The 23,153-nt window shown below is 50.1% G+C and overlaps 1 protein-coding gene across 10 annotated transcripts in view; it reads left to right on the top strand.

The window, feature by feature from the left end:
* The window catches only part of dcdc2c (doublecortin domain containing 2C), a 236,954-nt gene that overhangs the window by 43,411 nt on the left and 170,390 nt on the right, over window positions 1–23,153 (top strand). For all 10 annotated transcript variants that reach the window (XM_085996383.1, XM_085996384.1, XM_085996389.1 and 7 more), the window contains one exon: window positions 17,324–17,400. In XM_085996383.1, the coding sequence (XP_085852509.1) occupies window positions 17,324–17,400 (77 nt within the window). The remainder of the gene's footprint in view (window positions 1–17,323; window positions 17,401–23,153) is intronic.

The raw sequence follows: 23,153 nt of genomic DNA, 5'->3' as shown, positions 1-23,153 counted from the left end.
GTATTGATCATGAAGAATCTATGCGCGAGCGTGATCTTGGGCCTGGATTTCCAGTGCAACCACCAAAGCATCACGCTCAAGTACGGTGGGTCCCAGCCGCCCCTCACAGTGTGCGGCCTGGCTACCCTGAAGGTAAAGCCGCCTTCGCTATTCGCGAACCTTACCCCTAACTGCCGGCCAATAGCGACCAAAAGCAGGAGGTACAGCTGGGAGGACAGGCGGTTTATCATGACCGAGGTAGACAGGCTCCTGAAAGAGCGCATTATTGAATGCAGCAATAGCCCGTGGCGCGCCCAAGTGGTGGTGGTAAGGGGTAGCGAGAAGAAACGGATGGTGATCGACTATAGCCAAACGATCAACAGGTACACCCAACTAGACGCCTACCCGCTACCCCGCATATCAGAAATGGTGAACCAAATCGCCCAATACCGGGTGTTCTCCACCATCGACCTCAAGTCAGCGTACCACCAGCTCCCTATCAGACCAGAGGACCGCCCGTACACCACCTTTGAGGCGAACGGACGCCTCTACCAATTCCTCAGAGTCCCCTTTGGGGTGACGAATGGGGTCTCGGTCTTCCAGAGGGAGATGGATCGCATGGTCGATGACCACCACTTGCAGGCAACCTTCCCCTACCTCGACAACGTCACCATCTGCGGTCACAACCAGCAGGATCACGACTCGAACCTCGAGAGGTTCCTGAAAACCGCACAAAAACTCAACCTCACCTATAACGAGGACAAGTGCGTTTTCAACACCACGCGCCTCTGCATACTAGGCAGCGTGGTGGAGAATGGCGAAATCGGACCAGACCCCGACCGATTGCGCCCCCTATGGGAGCTGCCCCTGCCCAACACTCCCAAAGCCCTGAAAAGGTGCCTGGGGTTATTTTCTTATTATTCCCAATGGGTCCCCAACTACTCCGACAAAGCCCGCCCCCTCTTGAAAGCATCCTCTTTTCCACTCTCTGCTGAGGCCCACGCCGCCTTCAAAAGCATTAAGCAGGATATTGAGCGGGCCACGCTACAGGCAGTGGACGAGAACACTCCATTTCAAGTGGAAAGTGATGCGTCTGACTTTGCCTTGGCGGCCACCCTCAACCAGGCGGGGCGGCCTGTAGCTTTCTTCTCGAGGACCCTCCAAGGGCCCGAGATCAGACACTCCTCCGTGGAAAAGGAGGCCCAAGCCATCGTGGAGGCAGTGCGCCACTGGCGCCACTACCTAGCCGGCAAACGCTTCACCCTACTTACCGACCAGCGGTCGGTAGCGTTTATGTTCAATAATAAACAGAGGGGGAAGATCAAAAATGATAAGATTCTTAGGTGGCGGATCGAGCTCTCCACCTTCGAGTATGACATCATTTACCGGCCAGGGGCCCTTAACGAATCCCCAGATGCCCTCTCACGAGGGATGTGTGCCAGCGCCACCGGGGATCGGCTACAGACCCTCCACAATGACCTCTGCCACCCAGGGGTCACGCGGCTGTTCCACTTCATAAAGTCCCGCAACTTACCCTACTCGATTGAGGAAGTTCGGTCTCTGACCAGGAACTGCCGCACTTGCGCTGAGTGCAAGCCTCGGTTCTACCACCCTGATAGAGCCCACTTAATCAAAGCTACACGGCCCTTTGAGCGGCTCAGCTTAGATTTCAAGGGCCCCCTCCCGTCCGTCGACCGCAATGTTTACTTCCTGAACATTGTGGACGAATACTCCCGGTTCCCATTCGCCTTCCCCTGCCCAGACATGACCAGCGCCACGGTCATTAAATGCCTCAACAGCCTGTTCTGCCTGTTCGGTATGCCGAGCTACATCCACACGGATAGGGGGGCGTCCTTCATGAGTGAAGAGCTACGCCAGTACATGCTGTCCAGGGGTATCGCCACGAGCCGTACCACCAGCTACAACCCCCGGGGTAACGGTCAAGTGGAGCGAGAGAACGGGACAGTATGGAAAGCAGTCACTCTAGCTCTAAGGACCAAGGGCCTCCCTATCTCCCGCTGGCAGGAAGTCCTCTCAGATGTGCTCCATTCGATACGGTCGCTATTGTGTACTGCCACTAATGCCACGCCTCATGAACGAATGTTTAGCTTCCCCCGGAAATCCACCTCAGGCGTATCCATGCCGTCATGGCTCTCCACCCCGGGTCCGGTATTCGTGCGAAGGCATGTGAGGGGCCATAAAACGGACCCTCTCGTGGAGCCAGTGCACCTACTCCACGCCAACCCCCAATACGCGTATGTCCGGCACGCCGACGGAAGGGAGGACACCGTGTCAATAAAAGACGTCGCCCCAGCCGGTAACGACAGCAACCACGGCAATAGCAGCAACAACGACCACAGCAACTCTTACCCACCCACTACTCTTTCATCACCCCCGGAAGAACATCGACCAACGGCACCCCCACCAACTACCCCTTCAACAACCCTGGCGGCACCCCCGGCAGAGACCCAGGAGGCCACCGGGGACACCCAGCCGACACCTGCGACACCACAACAGCCACGTCGGTCGCAGAGGACTACCAAACCCCCGAACAGACTAAATCTATAGAAGGGGTGAATGTGATGAAATATTCCATTCATCACTGCCTCATCACTGCCTGTGACTGTGATTGGTTTCAGGTTCCCCCTTACCATTGTATTGCCTGTGACTGTGGTTGGTTTCAGGTTTCTCCTCACCATTGTATTGTGTATTGGAATGTATGGAATGTGTTGTGTGTAGGGCTCCGCCCATACCTGGCCTCTATGTAAGCCAGCTCAGTCTGGCCTCACAGCCAGTACTGCAGACCTCCAGGGAAGATACCTCTCTCCACTTCTAAGTTAATAAAAGCCTTGTTTTGTTTCGCTAACATCGAGTCTCGGGATTATTGAGGCACATCATATGGAAAATGGGTCAATCTCAGTATAAGAGCTTTTTTTGCTAGGAATGCAATCAGTTTCAATCAGCCAGGCATACATTGATTGTAAGCTGATGGATCTGTCTCGGCCACTTGTGCGGCTCCTGTCCACAAAGGCTGTCAGAATGTTCTGCAATCTCCCAGGCAGCTTTGTGCCAAAGATGAAACCCGTAGGAACTGATTCCAAGCCTTGTACTAGGCTGTTAGCATTCAACCTGGTGGATAACCTGTTATAAATGGCATGATATTTTCCAACCTCGATGTTGTACCAGGCAAGCAATCACTGACCGTTCATTTTGTCTCTCTCTTGTTTCCTCACATGGCGGCTGTTCATGTTGCTGCCATTATCATTCACACATCATCTAGAGCCATCTTTTGTTTCTTAACTTGTCCCATTACCTTTTGCCTCGCACCATCATCCCCTTTGTCAGTCAGTCTCTCCTACCTTCCATCCCATCACAGACCTTCCCTTTGTTCTTTCCTCCCCTCCTCCTTGCCTCTGCTTAAAAATCTCTCCTCCCTAACCTTTTCCAGTTCTGACGAAGGGTTCAACCCAAAACTTTATCTCTGTTTCTCCTCTCTCCTCGATGCTGCCTGACCTGCTGAGGGTTTCCAGCACTTTCTGTTGTTATTTAAGCAATCATAATACTTATTAAGCAGACCAGAAGAAAAACGTAACTGACCTCCACTTCCAATAGAATTAGTTTTGGCGCAAGCATGAATCCAGATGGCGGATACAATACTAAGATGCATTTCTGTTTATGTCCTGGTAATGTTGAGATAGCTGAGCTAATTGTAAGACCAGCAAGAATGTTTAGTTCATTCGCCTCTCCTACATTAGTGTTAACGCCTTCCCGTGACATCCTGTTTGCCATTTTTGGAGCTTTTTTTTATTATGGCAAGTGGCTTGTGACCTTGTAGACTATCCCAGACTTATTGGGCCAGAAGTTCGGGTCCCAACGCGTGAGTACGGATGGGGTACTCACACGTGGGCCCGGAGGAATTGCCGGTTTTCAGCATGCACAGCGCATGCGGGGAAAACCGGCATTTCCTGTCCTCTGACCCAAGGGGTTAAGAGGCGGAACATGTACGGATTGACAGGCAGCGCGTGCGCAATGGAATTCCTGTTTTTTGACAGGTTTGCGCGTGTGTAAGGGCCTCTCCTTTGAATGTAAAAAGGAGACGCAAGGACTTCATTCTTGAAGGTAAGTGGTCTTTAACTTAAAATTATTACATTTTTTCCACAGCTTTATTGTTTTTAAGGACTTTACAGTAAGGTAAGTGTAGTTTTAGACCCGATTTATTAAAAAATTATTTTTTTCAAAAATTTGATTAATTGTTTAAAATAGTTTTTTAAAGTTATTCATAGTTAATTTAATTATTGGAATGTTTTTTAAAATTTTATTTAAAGTTTAAGTAGTGTTTTGGGGTGCCGTACTTTTCATGAGTTTGACAGTTCTTACTCTGAAACTTATGAATGAAGTTTCCCCTCCCCTGATTGGCTGAACAGTGCTCACCTGATCCCAGCCGGCACATCGCACTAACTACGCCGTTGGGTCAGGTTAGCACAGCGCGCCGACATCAGAACCGGGCCACTGACAGGAAATCCACTGCGGGCCAGGTTTCAGATGTCGGCGCGCCGGGTAAGTGCACGTTGGGGGCTTGCACGCGCGGCAAGCCCCCGACACCAAGTTCTGGCCATTGAAGATGGATCTGCTGCATCAATGTCATGTCTCACATGCTTGCATGATGCTCTATTTGTGTGTTTTGTTTTATGTTGCTGTAGCAGATTTTGCAGTACCTCTAGTCAAATCTCTGACCGTTCATTTTCAAATCATTGAGGAGAACAAATCTGTCAGATTTCAAATTGGGCCTAATTTGAAGGATGGTATCAATGTTCAAAATACTGTTCTAGTGCCCTTGGCCGTAAAACCTTCTGATTTACCACCAAAAAGCAGTAGTGAGATAAAATGGTCCATATCAAAATTTACAGCATTAACACTTTTAAAAAATGTGTTTATGGGATGTGGGTGTTGCTGGCAAGGCCAGCATTTATTGATCATCCCTAGTTGCCCTTGAGAAGGTGGTGGTGAGCTGCCTTCTTGAACCGCTGCAGTCCGTGTGGTGAAGGTACTCCCACAGTGCTGTTAGGGAGGGAGTTCCAGGATTTTGACCCAGTGATGATGAAGGACCGGCGATATACTTCTAAGTCAGGATGATGTGTGACTTGGAGGGGAACTTGGAGGTGGTGGTGTTCCCATGCTCCTGCTGCCCTTGTCCTTCTAGGTGGAAGAGGTCGCGGGTTTGGGAGGTGCTGCCGAAGAAGCCTTGGCGAGTTGCTGCAGTGCATCTTGTAGATGTAAGAAGTCACACAACACCAGGTTATAGTCCAACAGCTTTATTTGAAATCACAAGCTTTCGGAGCGCTGCTCCTTCTTCAGGTGAAGTGGAGAAATGCATAAAGACACAGCTTATATAGTCAGAGAATCATGTCAGATGTTTACAGGTAACCTTTCCAACTGCCATTTATCACACCTCGGCAGGGAGATAATCACAGCAGTCAAAGGCGTGAATGGTGTCCAAACAGGTCAGTCAGGGAAACATTACATCAAAGAACAATGAGGTGGGGTCACAAGGGGTCAAATATTGCAGATGCTGGGGTCTGTATGAAAAACAAAAAAAAACAGACAAAAAACATTTTTTTTGGCTGGAAATCACAGCAGGTCCGGCCGCATCTGTGTAGAGAGAACAAGCCAATGTCGACTCGAGTCTGGATGACCCTGCATCAGGTGGGGTTACATGTAGCGTGACATGAACCCAAGATCTCGGTTGAGGCCGTCCTCATGTGTGCGGAACTTGGCTATCAGTTTCTGCTCGACGATTTGGCGTTGTCGTGTGTCTCGAAGGCCACCTTGGAGAATGCTTACCCGAAGATCGGAGGCTGAATGTTCTTCACTGCTGAAGTGTTCCCCGACTGGGAGGGAACACTCCTGCCTGGTGATTGTTGCGCGGTGTCCGTTCATCCGTTGTTGCAGTGTCTGCATGGTCTCGCCGATGTACCATGCTCCGGGGCATCCTTTCCTGCAACGTATGAGGTAGACAACGTTGGCTGAGTCACATGAGTATGTACCATGTACCTGGTGGGTGGTGTCCTCACGTGTGATGATGGTATCTGTGTTGATGATCTGGCATGTCTTGCAGAGGTTGCTGTGGCAGGGTTGTGTGGTGTCGTGGTCGCTGTTCTCCTGAAAGCTGGGTAATTTGCTGCGAACGATGGTCTGTTTGAGGTTAGGCGGCTGGTTGAAAGTGAGTAGTGGAGGCGTGGGGATGGCCTTAGCGAGGTGCTCGTCGTCATCGATGACATGTTGAAGGCTGCGAAGAACATGGCGTAGTTTCTCCGCTCCGGGGAAGTACTGGACGACGAAGGGTACTCTGTTGGTTGTGTCCCGTGTTTGTCTTCTGAGGAGGTCTATGCGATTTTTCGCTGTGGCCCGTCGGAACTGTCGATCGACGAGTCGAGCGTCATATCCCGTTCTTACAAGGGCGTCTTTCAGTGTCTGTAGGTGTCCATCGCGTTCCTCCTCGTCTGAGCAGATCCTGTGTATTCGCAGGGCTTGTCCATAGGGGATGGCTTCTTTAACGTGGTTAGGGTGGAAGCTGGAGAAGTGAAGCATCGTGAGGTTGTCCGTGGGCTTGCGGTAGAGTGAAGTGCTGAGGTGTCCGTCTTTGATGGAGATTCGTGTGTCCAGGAATGAGACTGATTCTGAGGAGTAGTCCATGGTGAGTTTGATGGTGGGATGGAACTTGTTGATGTTATCGTGTAGTCTTTTCAGTGATTCTTCGCCGTGGGTCCATAGGAAGAAAATGTCGTCGATGTATCTGGTGTATAGCGTTGGTTGGAGATCCTGTGCAGCGAAGAAGTCTTGCTCGAACTTGTGCATGAAGATGTTTGCGTATTGGGGTGCGAATTTGGTCCCCATGGCTGTTCCGTGTGTTTGGGTAAAGAACTGGTTGTCGAAGGTGAAGACATTGTGGTCAAGGATGAAGCAGATGAGTTGTAGGATGGCATCTGGAGATTGGCTGTTGTTGGTGTTGAGTACTGAGGCTGTCACAGCGATGCCGTCATCGTGGGGGATACTGGTGTAGAGTGCCGAGACGTCCATCGTGGCGAGGAGTGTTCCTGGTTCAACTGGTCCGTGGGTGCTGAGCTTCTGTAAGAAGTCTGTAGTGTCGCGACAGAAGCTGGGGGTTCCCTGTACGATGGGTTTCAGGATGCCCTCGACATATCCAGAGAGGTTCTCACACAGGGTTCCGTTGCCTGATGCGATAGGACGTCCAGGTGTGTTGGCTTTGTGTATCTTTGGGAGGCAGTAGAAGTCTCCCACGCGGGGAGTACGTGGGATGAGAGCATGTAGGATGCTTTGAAGGTCTGGATCGAAGGTTTTGATCAGTCTGTTGAGTTGGCGGGTGTGTTCTTTGGTCGGATCTGCGGGTAACTGTCTGTAGTGTTCCTGGTTGTCCAGTTGTCGGTATACTTCTTTGCAATAGTCCGTTCTGTTCTGTATGACGATGGCACCTCCTTTGTCTACTGGTTTGATGACGATGTTGCGGTTGGTCTTGAGAGCGTGGATGGCGTTGCGTTGTGCTCGGGTGACATTCTGGACTGTCTTGTGAGTGCGGCTGATGAATCTGGCGTTGATGCATCTCCTGACAGCTTGAGCATACATGTCAAGCTTAGGGCAGCGACCCTCCGGAGGGGTCCAATTTGACTCTTCTTCGGTCGCTGCACTGCGGATCCCTCTGTCTGCTGTTCCGGATCATTGATTGTCTCATTGGGTTCGCTGCTGACATCTTGGGATTTGTGGAAGAATTCCCGGAGCCTCATTCTCCTGATGAATTCCTCTGTGTCTGCCGCGAGACCGATGGGGTCCATTTTGGTGGTGGGGCAGAAATTGAGCCCTCGGCTGAGAACTTAAATTTCATCTGGTTGAAGGGTGTGGTCGGACAGGTTGACGATGGATTTCCCTGTGGTTTCAACCGTGGTACCGGGGGAGGCTTTGTTGCTGCTGCTGGTGATGCCAAGTTTCTGAAGCTTCCTGGTCTTGGTGTGCATGTAGGTAGCGTAGTTCCGTTGCCTTGTTTGTTTGGCGGTGTCTCGTAGCTGGTCTGCGTCCTGAGCACAGGCTGAGAACATGGACTCCATCTCGGTTTCGAGGTTGCGGCGTCTGCTGTAGAGCTGGTGTACGAGATGGTTGAGGAGTGTGCGAGAGGTACGACGGCAGAGTCTCTCAGCGTAGTCTGTGTTGTAGGTCGACTTGAGTGGGTTAGTGATCTGTAGTCCTTTCGGGATCTTGTCTGCTTACTTGCATCTCTGTAGAAACTTGATGTCTGTGTCGATATGCGCGATCTTCTTGGAGATCCTCTCCACTTTGAGCCGGCAGTTTGTGGTGTCGATAGTAGCCATGGTGTGGAGGTGCCGGAGTTGGACTGGGGTGGACAAATGTAAGAAGTCACACAACACCAGGTTATAGTCCAACAGCTTTATTTGAAATCACAAGCTTTCGGAGCGCTGCTCCTTCTTCAGGTGAAGTGGAGAAATGCATAAAGACACAGCTTATATAGTCAGAGAATCATGTCAGATGTTTACAGGTGACCTTTCCAACTGCCATTTATCACACCTCGGCAGGGAGATAATCACAGCAGTCAAAGGCGTGAATGGTGTCCAAACAGGTCAGTCAGGGAAACATTACATCAAAGAACAATGAGGTGGGGTCACAAGGGGTCAAATATTGCAGATGCTGGGGTCTGTATGAAAAACAAAAAAAAAACAGACAAATAACATTTTTTTTGGCTGGAAATCACAGCAGGTCCGGCCGCATCTGTGTAAAGAGAACAAGCCAATGTCGACTCGAGTCTGGATGACCCTGCATCAGGTGGGGTTACATGTAGCGTGACATGAACCCAAGATCTCGGTTGAGGCCGTCCTCATGTGTGCGGAACTTGGCTATCAGTTTCTGCTCGACGATTTTGCGTTGTCGTGTGTCTCGAAGGCCACCTTGGAGAATGCTTACCCGAAGATCGGAGGCTGAATGTCCTTGACTGCTGAAGTGTTCCCCGACTGGGAGGGAACACTCCTGCCTGGTGATTGTTGCGCGGTGTCCGTTCATCCGTTGTCGCAGTGTCTGCATGGTCTCGCCGATGTACCATGCTCTGGGGCATCCTTTCCTGCAACGTATGAGGTAGACAACGTTGGCCGAGTCACATGAGTATGTACCATGTACCTGGTGGGTGGTGTCCTCACGTGTGATGATGGTATCTGTGTTGATGATCTGGCATGTCTTGCAGAGGTTGCTGTGGCAGGGTTGTGTGGTGTCGTGGTCGCTGTTCTCCTGAAAGCTGGGTAATTTGCTGCGAACGATGGTCTGTTTGAGGTTAGGCGGCTGTTTGAAAGCGAGTAGTGGAGGCGTGGGGATGGCCTTAGCGAGGTGTTCGTCGTCATCGATGACATGTTGAAGGCTGCGAAGAACATGGCGTAGTTTCTCCGCTCCGGGGAAGTACTGGACGACGAAGGGTACTCTGTTGGTTGTGTCCCGTGTTTGTCTTCTGAGGAGGTCTATGCGATTTTTCGCTGTGGCCCGTCGGAACTGTCGATCGTCGAGTCGAGCGTCATATCCCGTTCTTACAAGGGCGTCTTTCAGTGTCTGTAGGTGTCCATCGCGTTCCTCCTCGTCTGAGCAGATCCTGTGTATTCGCAGGGCTTGTCCATAGGGGATGGCTTCTTTAACGTGGTTAGGGTGGAAGCTGGTGGACAAAGGAGGTGCCATCGTCATACAGAACAGAACGGACTATTGCAAAGAAGTATACCGACAACTGGACAACCAGGAACACTACAGACAGTTACCCGCAGATCCGACCAAAGAACACACCCGCCAACTCAACAGACTGATCAAAACCTTCGATCCAGACCTTCAAAGCATCCTACATGCTCTCATCCCACGTACTCCCCGCGTGGGAGACTTCTACTGCCTCCCAAAGATACACAAAGCCAACACACCTGGACGTCCTATCGCATCAGGCAACGGAACCCTGTGTGAGAACCTCTCTGGATATGTCGAGGGCATCCTGAAACCCATCGTACAGGGAACCCCCAGCTTCTGTCGCGACACTACAGATTTCTTACAGAAGCTCAGCACCCACGGACCAGTTGAACCAGGAACACTCCTCGCCACGATGGACGTCTCGGTACTCTACACCAGTATCCCCCACGATGACGGCATCGCTGCGACAGCCTCAGTACTCGACACCAACAACAGCCAATCTCCAGACGCCATCCTACAACTCATCTGCTTCATCCTTGACCACAATGTCTTCACCTTCGACAACCAGTTCTTTACCCAAACACATGGAACAGCCATGGGGACCAAATTCGCACCCCAATATGCAAACATCTTCATGCACAAGTTCGAGCAAGACTTCTTCGCTGCACAGGATCTCCAACCAACGCTATACACCAGATACATCGACGACATTTTCTTCCTATGGACCCACGGCGAAGAATCACTGAAAAGACTACACGATAACATCAACAAGTTCCATCCCACCATCAAACTCACCATGGACTACTCCTCAGAATCAGTCTCATTCCTGGACACACGAATCTCCATCAAAGACGGACACCTCAGCACTTCACTCTACCGCAAGCCCACGGACAACCTCACGATGCTTCACTTCTCCAGCTTCCACCCTAACCACGTTAAAGAAGCCATCCCCTATGGACAAGCCCTGCGAATACACAGGATCTGCTCAGACGAGGAGGAACGCGATGGACACCTACAGACACTGAAAGATGCCCTTGTAAGAACGGGATATGACGCTCGACTCGTCGATCGACAGTTCCGACGGGCCACAGCGAAAAATCGCATAGACCTCCTCAGAAGACAAACACGGGACACAACCAACAGAGTACCCTTCGTCGTCCAGTACTTCCCCGGAGCGGAGAAACTACGCCATGTTCTTCGCAGCCTTCAACATGTCATCGATGACGACGAACACCTCGCTAAGGCCATCCCCACGCCTCCACTACTCGCTTTCAAACAGCCGCCTAACCTCAAACAGACCATCGTTTGCAGCAAATTACCCAGCTTTCAGGAGAGCAGCAACCACGACATCACACAACCCTGCCACAGCAACCTCTGCAAGACATGCCAGATCATCAACACAGATACCATCATCACACGTGAGGACACCACCCACCAGGTACATGGTACATACTCATGTGACTCGGCCAACGTTGTCTACCTCATACGTTGCAGGAAAGGATGCCCCGGAGCATGGTACATCGGCGAGACCATGCAGACACTGCGACAACGGATGAACGGACACCGCGCAACAATCACCAGGCAGGAGTGTTCCCTCCCAGTCGGGGAACACTTCAGCAGTCAAGGACATTCAGCCTCCGATCTTCGGGTAAGCATTCTCCAAGGTGGCCTTCGAGACACACGACAACGCAAAATCGTCGAGCATAAACTGATAGCCAAGTTCCACACACATGAGGACGGCCTCAACCGAGATCTTGGGTTCATGTCACGCTACATGTAACCCCACCTGATGCAGGGTCATCCAGACTCGAGTCGACATTGGCTTGTTCTCTCTACACAGATGCGGCCGGACCTGCTGTGATTTTCAGCCAAAAAAAATGTTTTTTGTCTTTTTTTGTTTTTCATACAGACCCCAGCATCTGCAATATTTGACCCCTTGTGACCCCACCTCATTGTTCTTTGATGTAATGTTTCCCTGACTGACCTGTTTGGACACCATTCACACCTTTGACTGCTGTGATTATCTCTCTGCCGAGGTGTGATAAATGGCAGTTGGAAAGGTTACCTGTAAACATCTGACATGATTCTCTGACTATATAAGCTGTGTCTTTATGCATTTCTCCACTTCACCTGAAGAAGGAGCAGCGCTCCGAAAGCTTGTGATTTCAAATAAAGCTGTTGGACTATAACCTGGTGTTGTGTGACTTCTTACATTTGTCCACCCCAGTCCAACTCTGGCATCTCCACACCATCTTGTAGATGGTACACACTGCAGCCACGGTACGCCGGTGATGGAGGGAGTGAATGTTTAAGGTGGTGGATGGGGTGCCGATCAAGCAGGCTGCTTTGTCCTGGATGGTGTCGAGTTTCTTGAGTGTTGTTGGAGCTGCACTCATCCAGGCAAGTGGAGAGTATTCCATCACACTCCTTACTTGGGTGGCAAATGAACTTACCTCCAGAAAAATTCCTTGACGCCTGCACATCAGGACATCAGCTGCCTCCATTTTGCAACAACATGACTACTGCTGGCTTTGTCATGAGCATTGCATCACAAGATAAGAGGACTTTTAAAAAAAAAAACAAGACCAAAGGTTTACTGGATATCGTGTAGCCTTTTTGTGTGACAGGGAGAGAGTTTTGGGACGAAAATGAATACATTGGCTCCGATTTTCCCCCAGCCGTCGGGCGGGTTTTCAGGCGGGCGGAGGCTGAAAAATCGCAGAAATAGGGGTCGCGACCCCCCCGCCCAATTCCCCGCCCCGCCCGACTTTCGCCCCCGTGTTTCAGCGCGACCCGAATCAGTCCCGCCCGCAGCAGGCGGGAATGGTCGGCAGGAGCCTAATGAGCAATTATTGGCATGTTTAATCCTATTTTCAGGGTCCCTTGCAATTTTCAGCCTTTCTCCACGTGAAACACGCCTGGTGGGAACACTGCTGATGAAACCTGGCGTGAACAAAGTTGGCTTGCTTGCTATCAGCTGCAGGTCAATCAGGACTGAAGAGATTTAATCAGCCAGCATTTGTAGGCTGCAGGACCTTGTTGCTGAAGGCTTGGGGCAACTTGTTGAAGGCTTAGGCACAGCTGTGGAAAGTTGGAGCCTCACACACTTCTCCAGTGTGAGCTCCTGGGAAGCCCCTCTCACCACCCTAACTCAGCGCCTCCTCAACGGAGGCATCTGCCAGAAGCATGGGAGGCCTTTTGTTCCGTCCCTTCCTGGCATTAGAAGATCTCCAACAGCAGAGGAGGCTGGAGCAACTCCAGCAACAGCAGCAGCACCAGCAACAACAGCAGCACCAGCAGGAGCGACAGGCTGCGGCTCAGCCACCTGAGGCAGCACAGGCCAGAAGGGGCCAGCGCATGAAAGGCCGTCGGTGCAGGAGATACCCCCCAAACAGGGTCTACAGACACAGGGTGAGCTACCTCAACATGACTGAGCAGCAGTGCCAGAGGCGGCTCCGACTTTCGCGAGAGGTTATGACTGACATCTGCGCAATGCTGCAGCAAGACCTGGAGCCCAGAGCACCAGGTCCACACTCCTTACCAGTGGCCATCAAAGTCACCACCGCACTCAACTTTTATGCCTCAGGCTCCTTCCAGACATCAGCAGCATCTCCCAGGCGGCCGCACACACTTGCATCACGCAGGTCACTGATGCCCTCTTTGCCCTTGCGCACAATCACATCTATTTCACCAGAGATCACGCAAGTGTGAGGGCGTGAGCGCTTGGATTAGCTCAGCTGGCAGACTTTCCAAGGGTGTACGGCGTCATTGACTGCACACATGTGGCCCTTAGGGCACCCCACTGCAATCCAGGAGTTTTTGTCAACCGCAAGGGCTTCCACTCCCTTAACGTTCAGCTGGTGTGTGACCACAAGAAGGTGATTTTGCATGTTTGTGCCAAGTACCCTGGCAGCTGCCATGAATCCTTCATACTGCGCCAGTCTACTGTGCCTCCGCTATTCAGTCCGCCAAACGAACTTCAAGGATGGCTACTTGGAGACAAGGGATATCCCCTGTGCTCATGGCTAATGACGCCGTTGAGGAGACCAGCCAGCGAAGCTGAGGAGTGCTACAACTCCAGCCATATTACCACCAGATGCATTATCGAGCAAACCATCGGATTGCTGAAGATGCGCTTCAGATGCCTCGATAGATCAGGTGGAGCCCTACAGTACTCATCAGCCAGGGTCTCCAAAATCGTCGTGGTATGCTGTGTGCTTCACAACATGACTTGCCGATTCCGCAGGACCAAGAGGCTCCTCACAGAGCCGCCTCGGATGAGGATGATGCTGGGGAGGATGATGCTGAGGAGGAGGAGGTGGACGGAAACGAGCATCCTGCAGAGGCCCGCCAACCAGCGGCATCAGTGCGCCAGAACATTGCTGGGCGGAATGCAAGGAACGCACTCATCCTGGGCAGATTTGCATAGCCTGGTACCTCAAACACTGCAGGCTCACTGCTTCTTAACTGACCATGGACAGTGGCCCATGCCTGCACATTCCTACTATTTGACCAGCTTGCTGACATCTGCAAGTTATCCTAAGGCCTCTATGTGATATCCCCATTCGCCAAATGACAGACGCCATAACTGCAGCAGTTGCCAGCAGATTTTTTATGTACAGGAAGCTGATGGCATTAAAACTATTTGCAAGACTTTTCACCCAAATGACTACCCTTGTGATTAGTGGTGCTTTATTTTTCTCTTACGCATGCTTCAGCAGATGTGGAGGCCCCTTGCTCACTTTCCTGCTGCGCCTGTCTCGACACCTTTGGCAGGCGTCCTCTGGGGTGGCGAGCCTGTGAGGACTCGCCAGCAGTCTGCTGCTCCTGCGGCTGTGCAGGGGTTGTGACGTCTATCTCACTTGGGTGTGGACTCCGGCGGGGCTCTGACCGAGGGCTCTGAAGTGGCATGGAAGTGAGAGCGCGTGAAGAGGAGCCCCCACTTCCTTGAGGTGTGCCAACAACCTCCCTCTCATGGGTCAGCTCCCCCTCAGCGCCTGCAAGTGGCTGGAGAGCACCTTGCTGCACATCAGGGGGGCCATGGGAACCCGTCTCAGCACTGGAAGTCCTGCTCAGTGGGACTTCCATGAAGGTCTGGTTTCAGTGCTCAATAGATGCCCATCGCTCCTCAAGAGATGCCATTCTATTCAGAGCACTCACCATGTTTTCGATACCCTGGCGACTAAGCTCCTCCAGGGCCGCAGCCCTCCTCTCCTCGGCTGCAGCCCTCCTCTCCTCGGCCACAGCCCTCCTCTCCTCGGCCACAGCCCTCCTCTCCTCGGCTGCAGCCCTCCTCTCCTCGGCAGTAGCCAGCCTTACCACGGAGGTAGCCAACCTTTCCGTGGTGATGCTTTCATGCGCCAATGATTCCAATAAGGCTCTGCTCATGCTTGCCATGGACTCCTCCATTCGCTCCACACTCGCAGCGACCCTGGAGACAAAACCTGCCAGAGACTCCTGCATCTGTGCATGGAGATCCATCACCTCCTCTCTTGCGGATGGACCCCGAGGCATAGGGTCGACATGCAGCTGAGCTGAGCTGGCAGAGGCCTGCACCATCCGACGATGACTCTCCCTGCTGTCCCTGTCGCCACACTCTGCTGATGCTCACTTGTGAGCTGTGATACACCAGGTGACAACACTACTCTATGTCCCGAAGGTCCCACCGAGGTGTGAGTGTCTGCGCTGGTGCTGGGTGCGCTTACTTCTGCTGACGCTACGCCCTCAGAGGCTGGAGCTTCCTCTGAGGAGTCTGGCTGCAAAGCCTCTTCCTCCTCGGCAGTGGCGACGGGGGCTCCGGATGGTCCTGTGGGGGAGTAAAGGAAAGAGTTAGAGATGTGATGCCAAGGTTACTTGCACATTGGATTTGGCAGATGCTCATAAGTCCAAATGCTGTGGTTTCAGAATCATATCAGCAACTCATGCTATGTCAATGAGAGAGATGGGGAACTATTCTGTCACCAGCTTGCGGGCTTACTCCTGTCTCTCCTGGCCCAGCATCCACAGGCACGTCAACCCCAGCAATCTCCATCACTGCTTCCTCCCAGGGGCTCAGGTGGGCGATTGAGGGTGGCCCTCCTCCAGTCCTGGCTCGCTCTCTGTTGTTGTGAGCTCTCTTTTCCTGCAATGAGGGAGACAAGTGGAGTTTGAGTGAGAATGCAGGAGTGAGTGTAGAGATTGCATAGCATAGATACTTAGAAGGAGACAAAGATGGTGTGAGGCTGCAAGACCAAGGGCCCTCCCTATGTGTTGTCAGTGGTGTTCCAAGCATCAGAGTCAGAGGAAGTGTGAGGGCTGCATGGTGGAATAGTTATGTGGAGGTGAGCATAGAGAGATAGGGAATGGGTAAGGGTGCATGGATGTGACTGTGAAGTGGGATGTGGAGGAAGAGATTGCTGAAGCTGAGTGCTGTTGGGGAAAGGCAATGGGGATCAGGTTGAGGGTGATGGAAACTTCGTACTTACTTTTCCTGAGCGGTGAAGGTCATGGAAGCGCTTCCTGCACTGTATCCAGGTCCGTCGGGTGACTCCCTGAGAGTTGACCTCTGCAGCCACCTCCATCCAGGCAGCCGTGGTCTCTTTGGGAGGCCTCTTCCTCCCTGAGCTAGGGAAGAGGACCTCCCTGTGGGCCCTTACCCCATCCACCAATGCCTGGAGTGACGTCTCGTCAAATTTGGCGGCAGCTCGGCCTCTGCCGCTGGCAGCAGCTGGTGCAGGCTCCTCTGCCATTCTGTCCGACTGGTTGGGAAGCCTGCAGAGGTTGAGAAGCTTGCTGGACACTTTAAAAGCACCACAAATGATGACATCATAATGTGGCGCTTTCTGACTGGAATTGGACACTTAGCAAGGGTGCCCACACGCTGGAAATTAATTGGCCAATTGAGGGAAAATTGCGTGCAGCTGGCTGACCCATTTAGATTCGGGTCGGAACCCGACATTCGGGGAACCCGACAATTCCCCGCACCTTCGGGAAAATCGGGGCCATTCTCTTTTACTGGGACCAATTTATAATATTCTTGTATCTGTAGTGCTTGGGGGGGACTTGGAATAAATTTGAAAGAAATCAGATCGACTGCTGGAGCTTTACACCAGTTAACGTATTAATAGGAGAGATTGGGTCGATTGGGCTTATACTCGCTGGAGTTTAGAAGAATGAGAGGGGATCTCAGTGAAACTTATAAAATTCAGACAGGCCTGGACAGACTAGATGCAGGAAGGATGTTCCCGATGGTCAGGGAGTCCAGAACCAGGGGTCACAGTCTAAGGATAAGGGGTAAGCCATTTAGGACTGAGATGAGGAGGAATTTCTTCACCCAGAGAGTGGTGAACCTGTGGAATTCTCTACCACAGAAGGCAGTGGAGGCCAATTCATTAAATATATTCAAGAAGGAGTTAGATATATTTCTTAAGGCTAAAGGGATCAAGGGATATGGGGAGAAGACAGGGGAAGGGTACTGAATTTGGATGATCAGCCATGATCTCATTGAATGGCGGAGCAGGCTCGAGGGGCCACATGGCCTACTCCTGCTCCTATCTTCTATGTTTCTATGTTAATACAGTTTGCTCTAGTAGGACACTATAAAGCTCGTTAACCCTTGTGCTGTTTTTTCCAGATTCGACCAGTTGTTCACAGCCGAATTATTGTTTCTGCACGTTGGAGAAAGTACAACTATGAACCATGCACCATCAAGTCAGTATATCTTTTTTTGGGGGGGAATATTTACCCTTTTGTGTACCAAAGTAAAGGGTTCTTGGTGAGGCACTGGTAATCTAAGCATAGGTAAGTTTTCTCTCAGCTTATCGGATCAACACACACTGAGTGTTGGAATACAACTCTGAGAGAAAACTTGCTTTTTTTTTTAAGATTCACCCTTTGATCAAAAGCAGAGACGACAGACGTGGTGTGGGGCATCTTAGACCTGGAAATACAACACTGTTGTCAATACTCAGCGGTGTGAATTCATAAATATTTTAATGGTGCAACATCAAAGAAAAATGGCAGCTGTGTTTTACTGAAACAAGTGATTTCCTGTTTATAAAGCTGCTTAATGGATCCAATTTATTTTAATTCGTGTTCTGCCTGCAGTTTCTTTTGTTTTGCTTGACTGATTTAAAAAAAATAGATGGATATATTTCCCTTCGGTGTAAACCAAATTAATTGTGAAATCTATTTCATCATAGATACGTTAGACATTAATTGCTATATCATATGATTAAATCTCCAGTGCCCTGTGTATCTTATAATTCACAAGAGTTTACAATCTGGAGTCAGTATGCAAGCCGCTAAACTTCATTTCTAAATGTGTGCAGTATTCACAAAAACATCAGGCACTCGGATGTAAAATGGGTGTTATTGGATCGGTCATTATTTGAATGGCAATAGATTGGGAGAAGGGGAAGTGCAAAGAGACCTGGGTGTCCTTGTGCACCAGTCGCTGAAGGTAAGCATGCAGGTGCAGCAGGCGGTTAAGAAGGCAAATGGTATGTTGACCTTCGTAGCGAGAGGGTTCGAGTACAGGAACAAGGATGTCTTGCTGCAGTTGTACAGGGCCTTGGTGAGACCGCACCTTGAGTATTGTGTGCAGTTTTGGTCACCTTACCTGAGGAAGGACGTTCTTGCCATGGAGGGAGTGCAGCGAAGATTCACCAGGCTGATACCTGGGATGGCAGGAATGACGTACGAGGAGAGATTGGGCTAAAAATTCAGTTTGGGGCGCCAAGCTCGCCTGGGCGCCGGAATTACCGCTGCGCGCGGAGCCACTTGCGCCATCGGGATATTCAGTTTCAGCGCCCCAAATGGAAGCCGGCCGCTAAACAAAGCTTTCGGCGCCCCGCTTGGGGCGCTGAAACTGAATATCGGCACGCAAAGTGCCGCAGCGCCACCCGCTGCGGCACGGCAGGCTGCGGTACTGCAGGCCTTACTCCCACTGTTAAGGGGGAGGTGCCTGCAACAGCGCGATCCCCGCTCGCGAGTGCCAGCAAATGAGCCCGGCACCAAGGAGAAGTCATCGGTGGCGGCGCAGCGCTACAGGCTAACGCCGCCATTAGCGCCCCGCTAAATATCGTGGTGGTTGTGGCCAGTGGCGCTAAAGCCTCTGAGTGGCCTCTTTGGGTGCAAACTGGTGGCGCAGGCCACTGAATTTCTAGGCCATTGTGTCAATTGGGCTTATACTCACTGGAGTTTAGAAGATTGAGAGGGGATCTCATCGAAACCTATAAAATTCTGGCAGGTCTGGACAGACTAGATGCAGAAAGGATGTTTCTGATGGCTGGGGAGTCCAGAACCAGGGGTCATAGTCTAAGGATAAGGGGTAAGCCATTTAGGACTGAAATGAGGAGGAATTTCTTCACCCAGAGAGTGGTGAACCTGTGGAATTCTCTGCCACAGAGGGCGGTGGAGGCCAGTTCATTAAATATATTCAAGAAAGAGTTGGATATATTTCTTGAGGCTAAAGGGATCAAGGGATATGGGGAGAAGGCAGGGACAGGGTACTGAATTTGGATGATCAGCCATGATCTCATTGAATGGCGGAGCAGGCTCGAAGGGCTGAATGGCCTACTCCTGCTCCTATTTTCTATGTTTCTATGCTCAAGTAACATTCATGCCACACAAGTGCCAGGCAATGACTATCTCCAACAAGCGAGAGTCTAACCACCGCCCCTTGACATTCAGCGGCATTACCATCGCCGAATCCCCCACCATCAACATCCTGGGGGTTCACCATTGACCAGAAACTTAATTGGACCAGCCACATAAATACCGTGGCAACAAGAACAGGTCAGAGGCTAGGTATTCTGCGGCGAGTGTCTCACCTCCTGACTCCCCAAAGCCTTTCCACCATCTACAAGGCACAAGTCAGGAGTGTGATGGAATACTTTCCACTTGCCTGGCTGAGTGCAACTCCAACAGGCTACAGGCATGTGGAAGCTCCATTTAAATGATGTGTTTAGGAAAATGAGGTCCCAAGCTAAACTTCACAACTTTGGGCGAGGCTTTGCCCCCAGCATGCACTTCACCCGTATAAAATGGGCACATCTCAGCTAAATTGGCCTGGATTACTTTGGAGTGCTTCTTACAGCAAAGTGATGGTGGTTGTTCCAGTTAATGTTGAAGTCTAGCTTTTTTGGCTGTCAGCAGTTCTCTATTCTCATCCTTGTTTTCAAATCCCTCCATGGCCTCGCTCCTCCCTATCTCTGTAATCTCCTTCAGTCCCACAACCCCTCCCGAGATATCTGCGCTCCTCTAATTCGACCCTCTAGAGCATCCTTGATTATAATTACTCAACCATTGGTGGCCGTGCCTTCTGTTGTCTAGGCCCTAAGCTCTGGAATTCCCTCCCTAAACCTCTCCGCCTCGCTACCTCTCTTTCCTCCTTTAAGATGCTCCTTAAAACTCCTCTTTGACCAAGCTTTTGGTCCCCTGCCCTAATTTACCCTTATGTGGCCTCGGTGTCAAATATTTTGTCTTATAACACTTCTGTGCAGCGCCTTGGGACGCTTTACTACAGTAAAGGTGCTATATAAATACAAGTTGTTGCTGTTACCACTCTTAAATATATCGAAGAATTTTATTTAATACAAAAATATATTTTTTTAAATTACATTCAAAACGCTGCCCGATTGCGCTGGTCCGTGGAAGATTTTACATTTGACGACATGCATATGAGATTGAGCAGAAACTTGAGCAAAAAATTCAATTCAGAAAACTAGCGCAATTTACGCCCGGATCGCCGATTGCGTCCAGAATGGAAACCTGTTGTACTGAACGTCTTGTGTACTTTTATTTGTTTCTAAGCCCTTTTGCTGAAGTCTTCAGTTTGTTAAGCCACACTTTCGTGAACTCTTGCCAATTATTGCTGCAGCACCTCACAAAACTGAGCTGTAGCCATAGCGCTGCTTGAATTAGATGAGGAGGAACAATTCATGAGGGGGACAAAATGTTCAGGCAGTGTGCACACTGCTGTCAATACCTAAGGACCCATATTTACAGCCCATGTTACTGCAACCTGAGCTATGTCAGAGGAAACCTGTCTACACCACTTCCAGTCCCCTACAGAGGCAGTGACCGAGCAATGCCAGCTGCTGTGGGTTTAATTAATAACAACTTCAGGGATTCGGACAGTTCTTCCCATAGGTCACCAATGCTGTTTTTTGTTTCTTACGGCCTTGCTAAGGTCATCAGTGGAGGATAATTGAAAAGCAAGTATTTTACCGCTGGTATGATCTGTGATTAACACCATACCACCCTATGGCACAGTACTATCATTCCAACCTATGGCACAGTACTATCATACCACCCTATAGCACAGTACTATCATACCACCCTATGGCACAGTACTATCATACCATCCTATAGCACAGTACTATCATACCACCCTATGGCACAGTACTATCATACCACCCTATGGCACAGTACTATCAGACCACCCAATAGCACAGTAATATCATACCACCCTATGGCACAGTACTATCATACCACCCTATAGCACAGTATTATCATACGACCCTATAGCACAGTACTATCATACCACCCTATGGCACAGTACTATCATACCACCCTATAGCACAGTATTATCATACGACCCTATAGCACAGTACTATCATACCACCCTATGGCACAGTACTATCATACCACCCTATAGCACAGTACTATCATACCACCCTATGGCACAGTACTATCATACCACCCTATGGCACAGTACTATCATACCATCCTATAGCACAGTACTATCATACCACCCTATGGCACAGTACTATCATACCACCCTATGGCACAGTACTATCAGACCACCCAATAGCACAGTAATATCATACCACCCTATAGCACAGTACTATCATACCACCCTATAGCACAGTACTATCATACCGCCATATAGCACAGTACTATCATACCACCCTATAGCACAGTACTATCATACCACCCTATGGCACAGTACTATCATACCACCCTAACCAGCATTTTGTACAGCTCCATCATAACCTCCCTGCTCTTATATTCTATGCCTCGGCTAATGAAGGCAAGTATCCCATATGCCTTTTTAACCACCTTATCCACCTGTTCTGCTGCCTTCAGGGATCTATGTACATGCACACCAAGGTCCTTCTGATCCTCTGTCTTTCCTAGGGTCTTACCATTCATTGTGTATTGCCTTGTTAGTCCATCCAGAATGAATCACCTCACACTTTTCAGGGTTATATTCCATTTGCCACTGTTCCGCCCATCTGACCAACCCATCTATATCGTCCTGTAGCCTGAGGCTTCCCGCCTCGCTATTTACCACCCCACCAATTTTCGTGTCATCTGTGAACTTACTGATCATACCTTTTACATTCACATCCAAATCATTAATGTAGACCACCCTATAGCACAGTACTATCATACCACCCTATGGCACAGTATTATCATACCAGCCGATGATACAGCACTATCATACCACCCTATGGCACAGTACTATCATACCACCCTATGGCACAGTACTATCATAGCACCCTATAGCACAGTACTATCATACCACCCTATAGCACAGTACTATCATACCACCATATAGCACAGTACTATCATACCACCCTATGGCACAGTATTATCATACCACCCCATAGCAGAGTACTATCATACCACCCTATAGCACAGTACTATCATACCACCCTATGGCACAGTACTATCATAGCACCCTATAGCACAGTACTATCATACCACCATATAGCACAGTACTATCATACCACCCTATGGCACAGTATTATCATACCACCCCATAGCAGAGTACTATCATACCACCCTATAGCACAGTACTATCATACCACCCTATAGCACAGTACTATCATACCACCCTATGGCACAGTACTATCATACCACCCTATAGCACAGTACTATCATACCACCCTATAGCACAGTACTATCATACCACCCTATAGCACAGTACTATCATACCACCCTCTGGCACAGTACTATCATACCACCCTATGGCACAGTACTATCATACCACCCCCTGGCACAGTACTATCATACCACCCTATGGCACAGTACTATCATACCACCCTAAAGCACAGTACTATCATAGCACCCTATAGCACAGTACTATCATACCACCATATAGCACAGTACTATCATACCACCCTATAGCACAGTACTATCATACCACCCTATGGCACAGTACTATCATACCACCCTATAGCACAGTACTATCATACCATCCTATAGCACAGTACTATCATACCACCCTATGGCACAGTACTATCATACCACCCTATGGCACAGTACCATCATACCGCCCTATAGCACAGTACTATCATACCACCCTATAGCACAGTACTATCATACCACCCTATGGCACAGTACTATCATACCATCCTATAGCACAGTACTATCATACCACCCTATAGCACAGTACTATCATACCACCCTATGGCACAGTACTATCATACCACCCTATAGCACAGTACTAT

This window comes from Somniosus microcephalus, chromosome 9 (assembly GCF_052327205.1).
Source record: "Somniosus microcephalus isolate GS21.2 chromosome 9, FLI_Smic_1.0, whole genome shotgun sequence".
NCBI lineage: Eukaryota > Metazoa > Chordata > Chondrichthyes > Squaliformes > Somniosidae > Somniosus > Somniosus microcephalus.
This window is presented reverse-complemented; position numbering and strand designations above follow the sequence as displayed.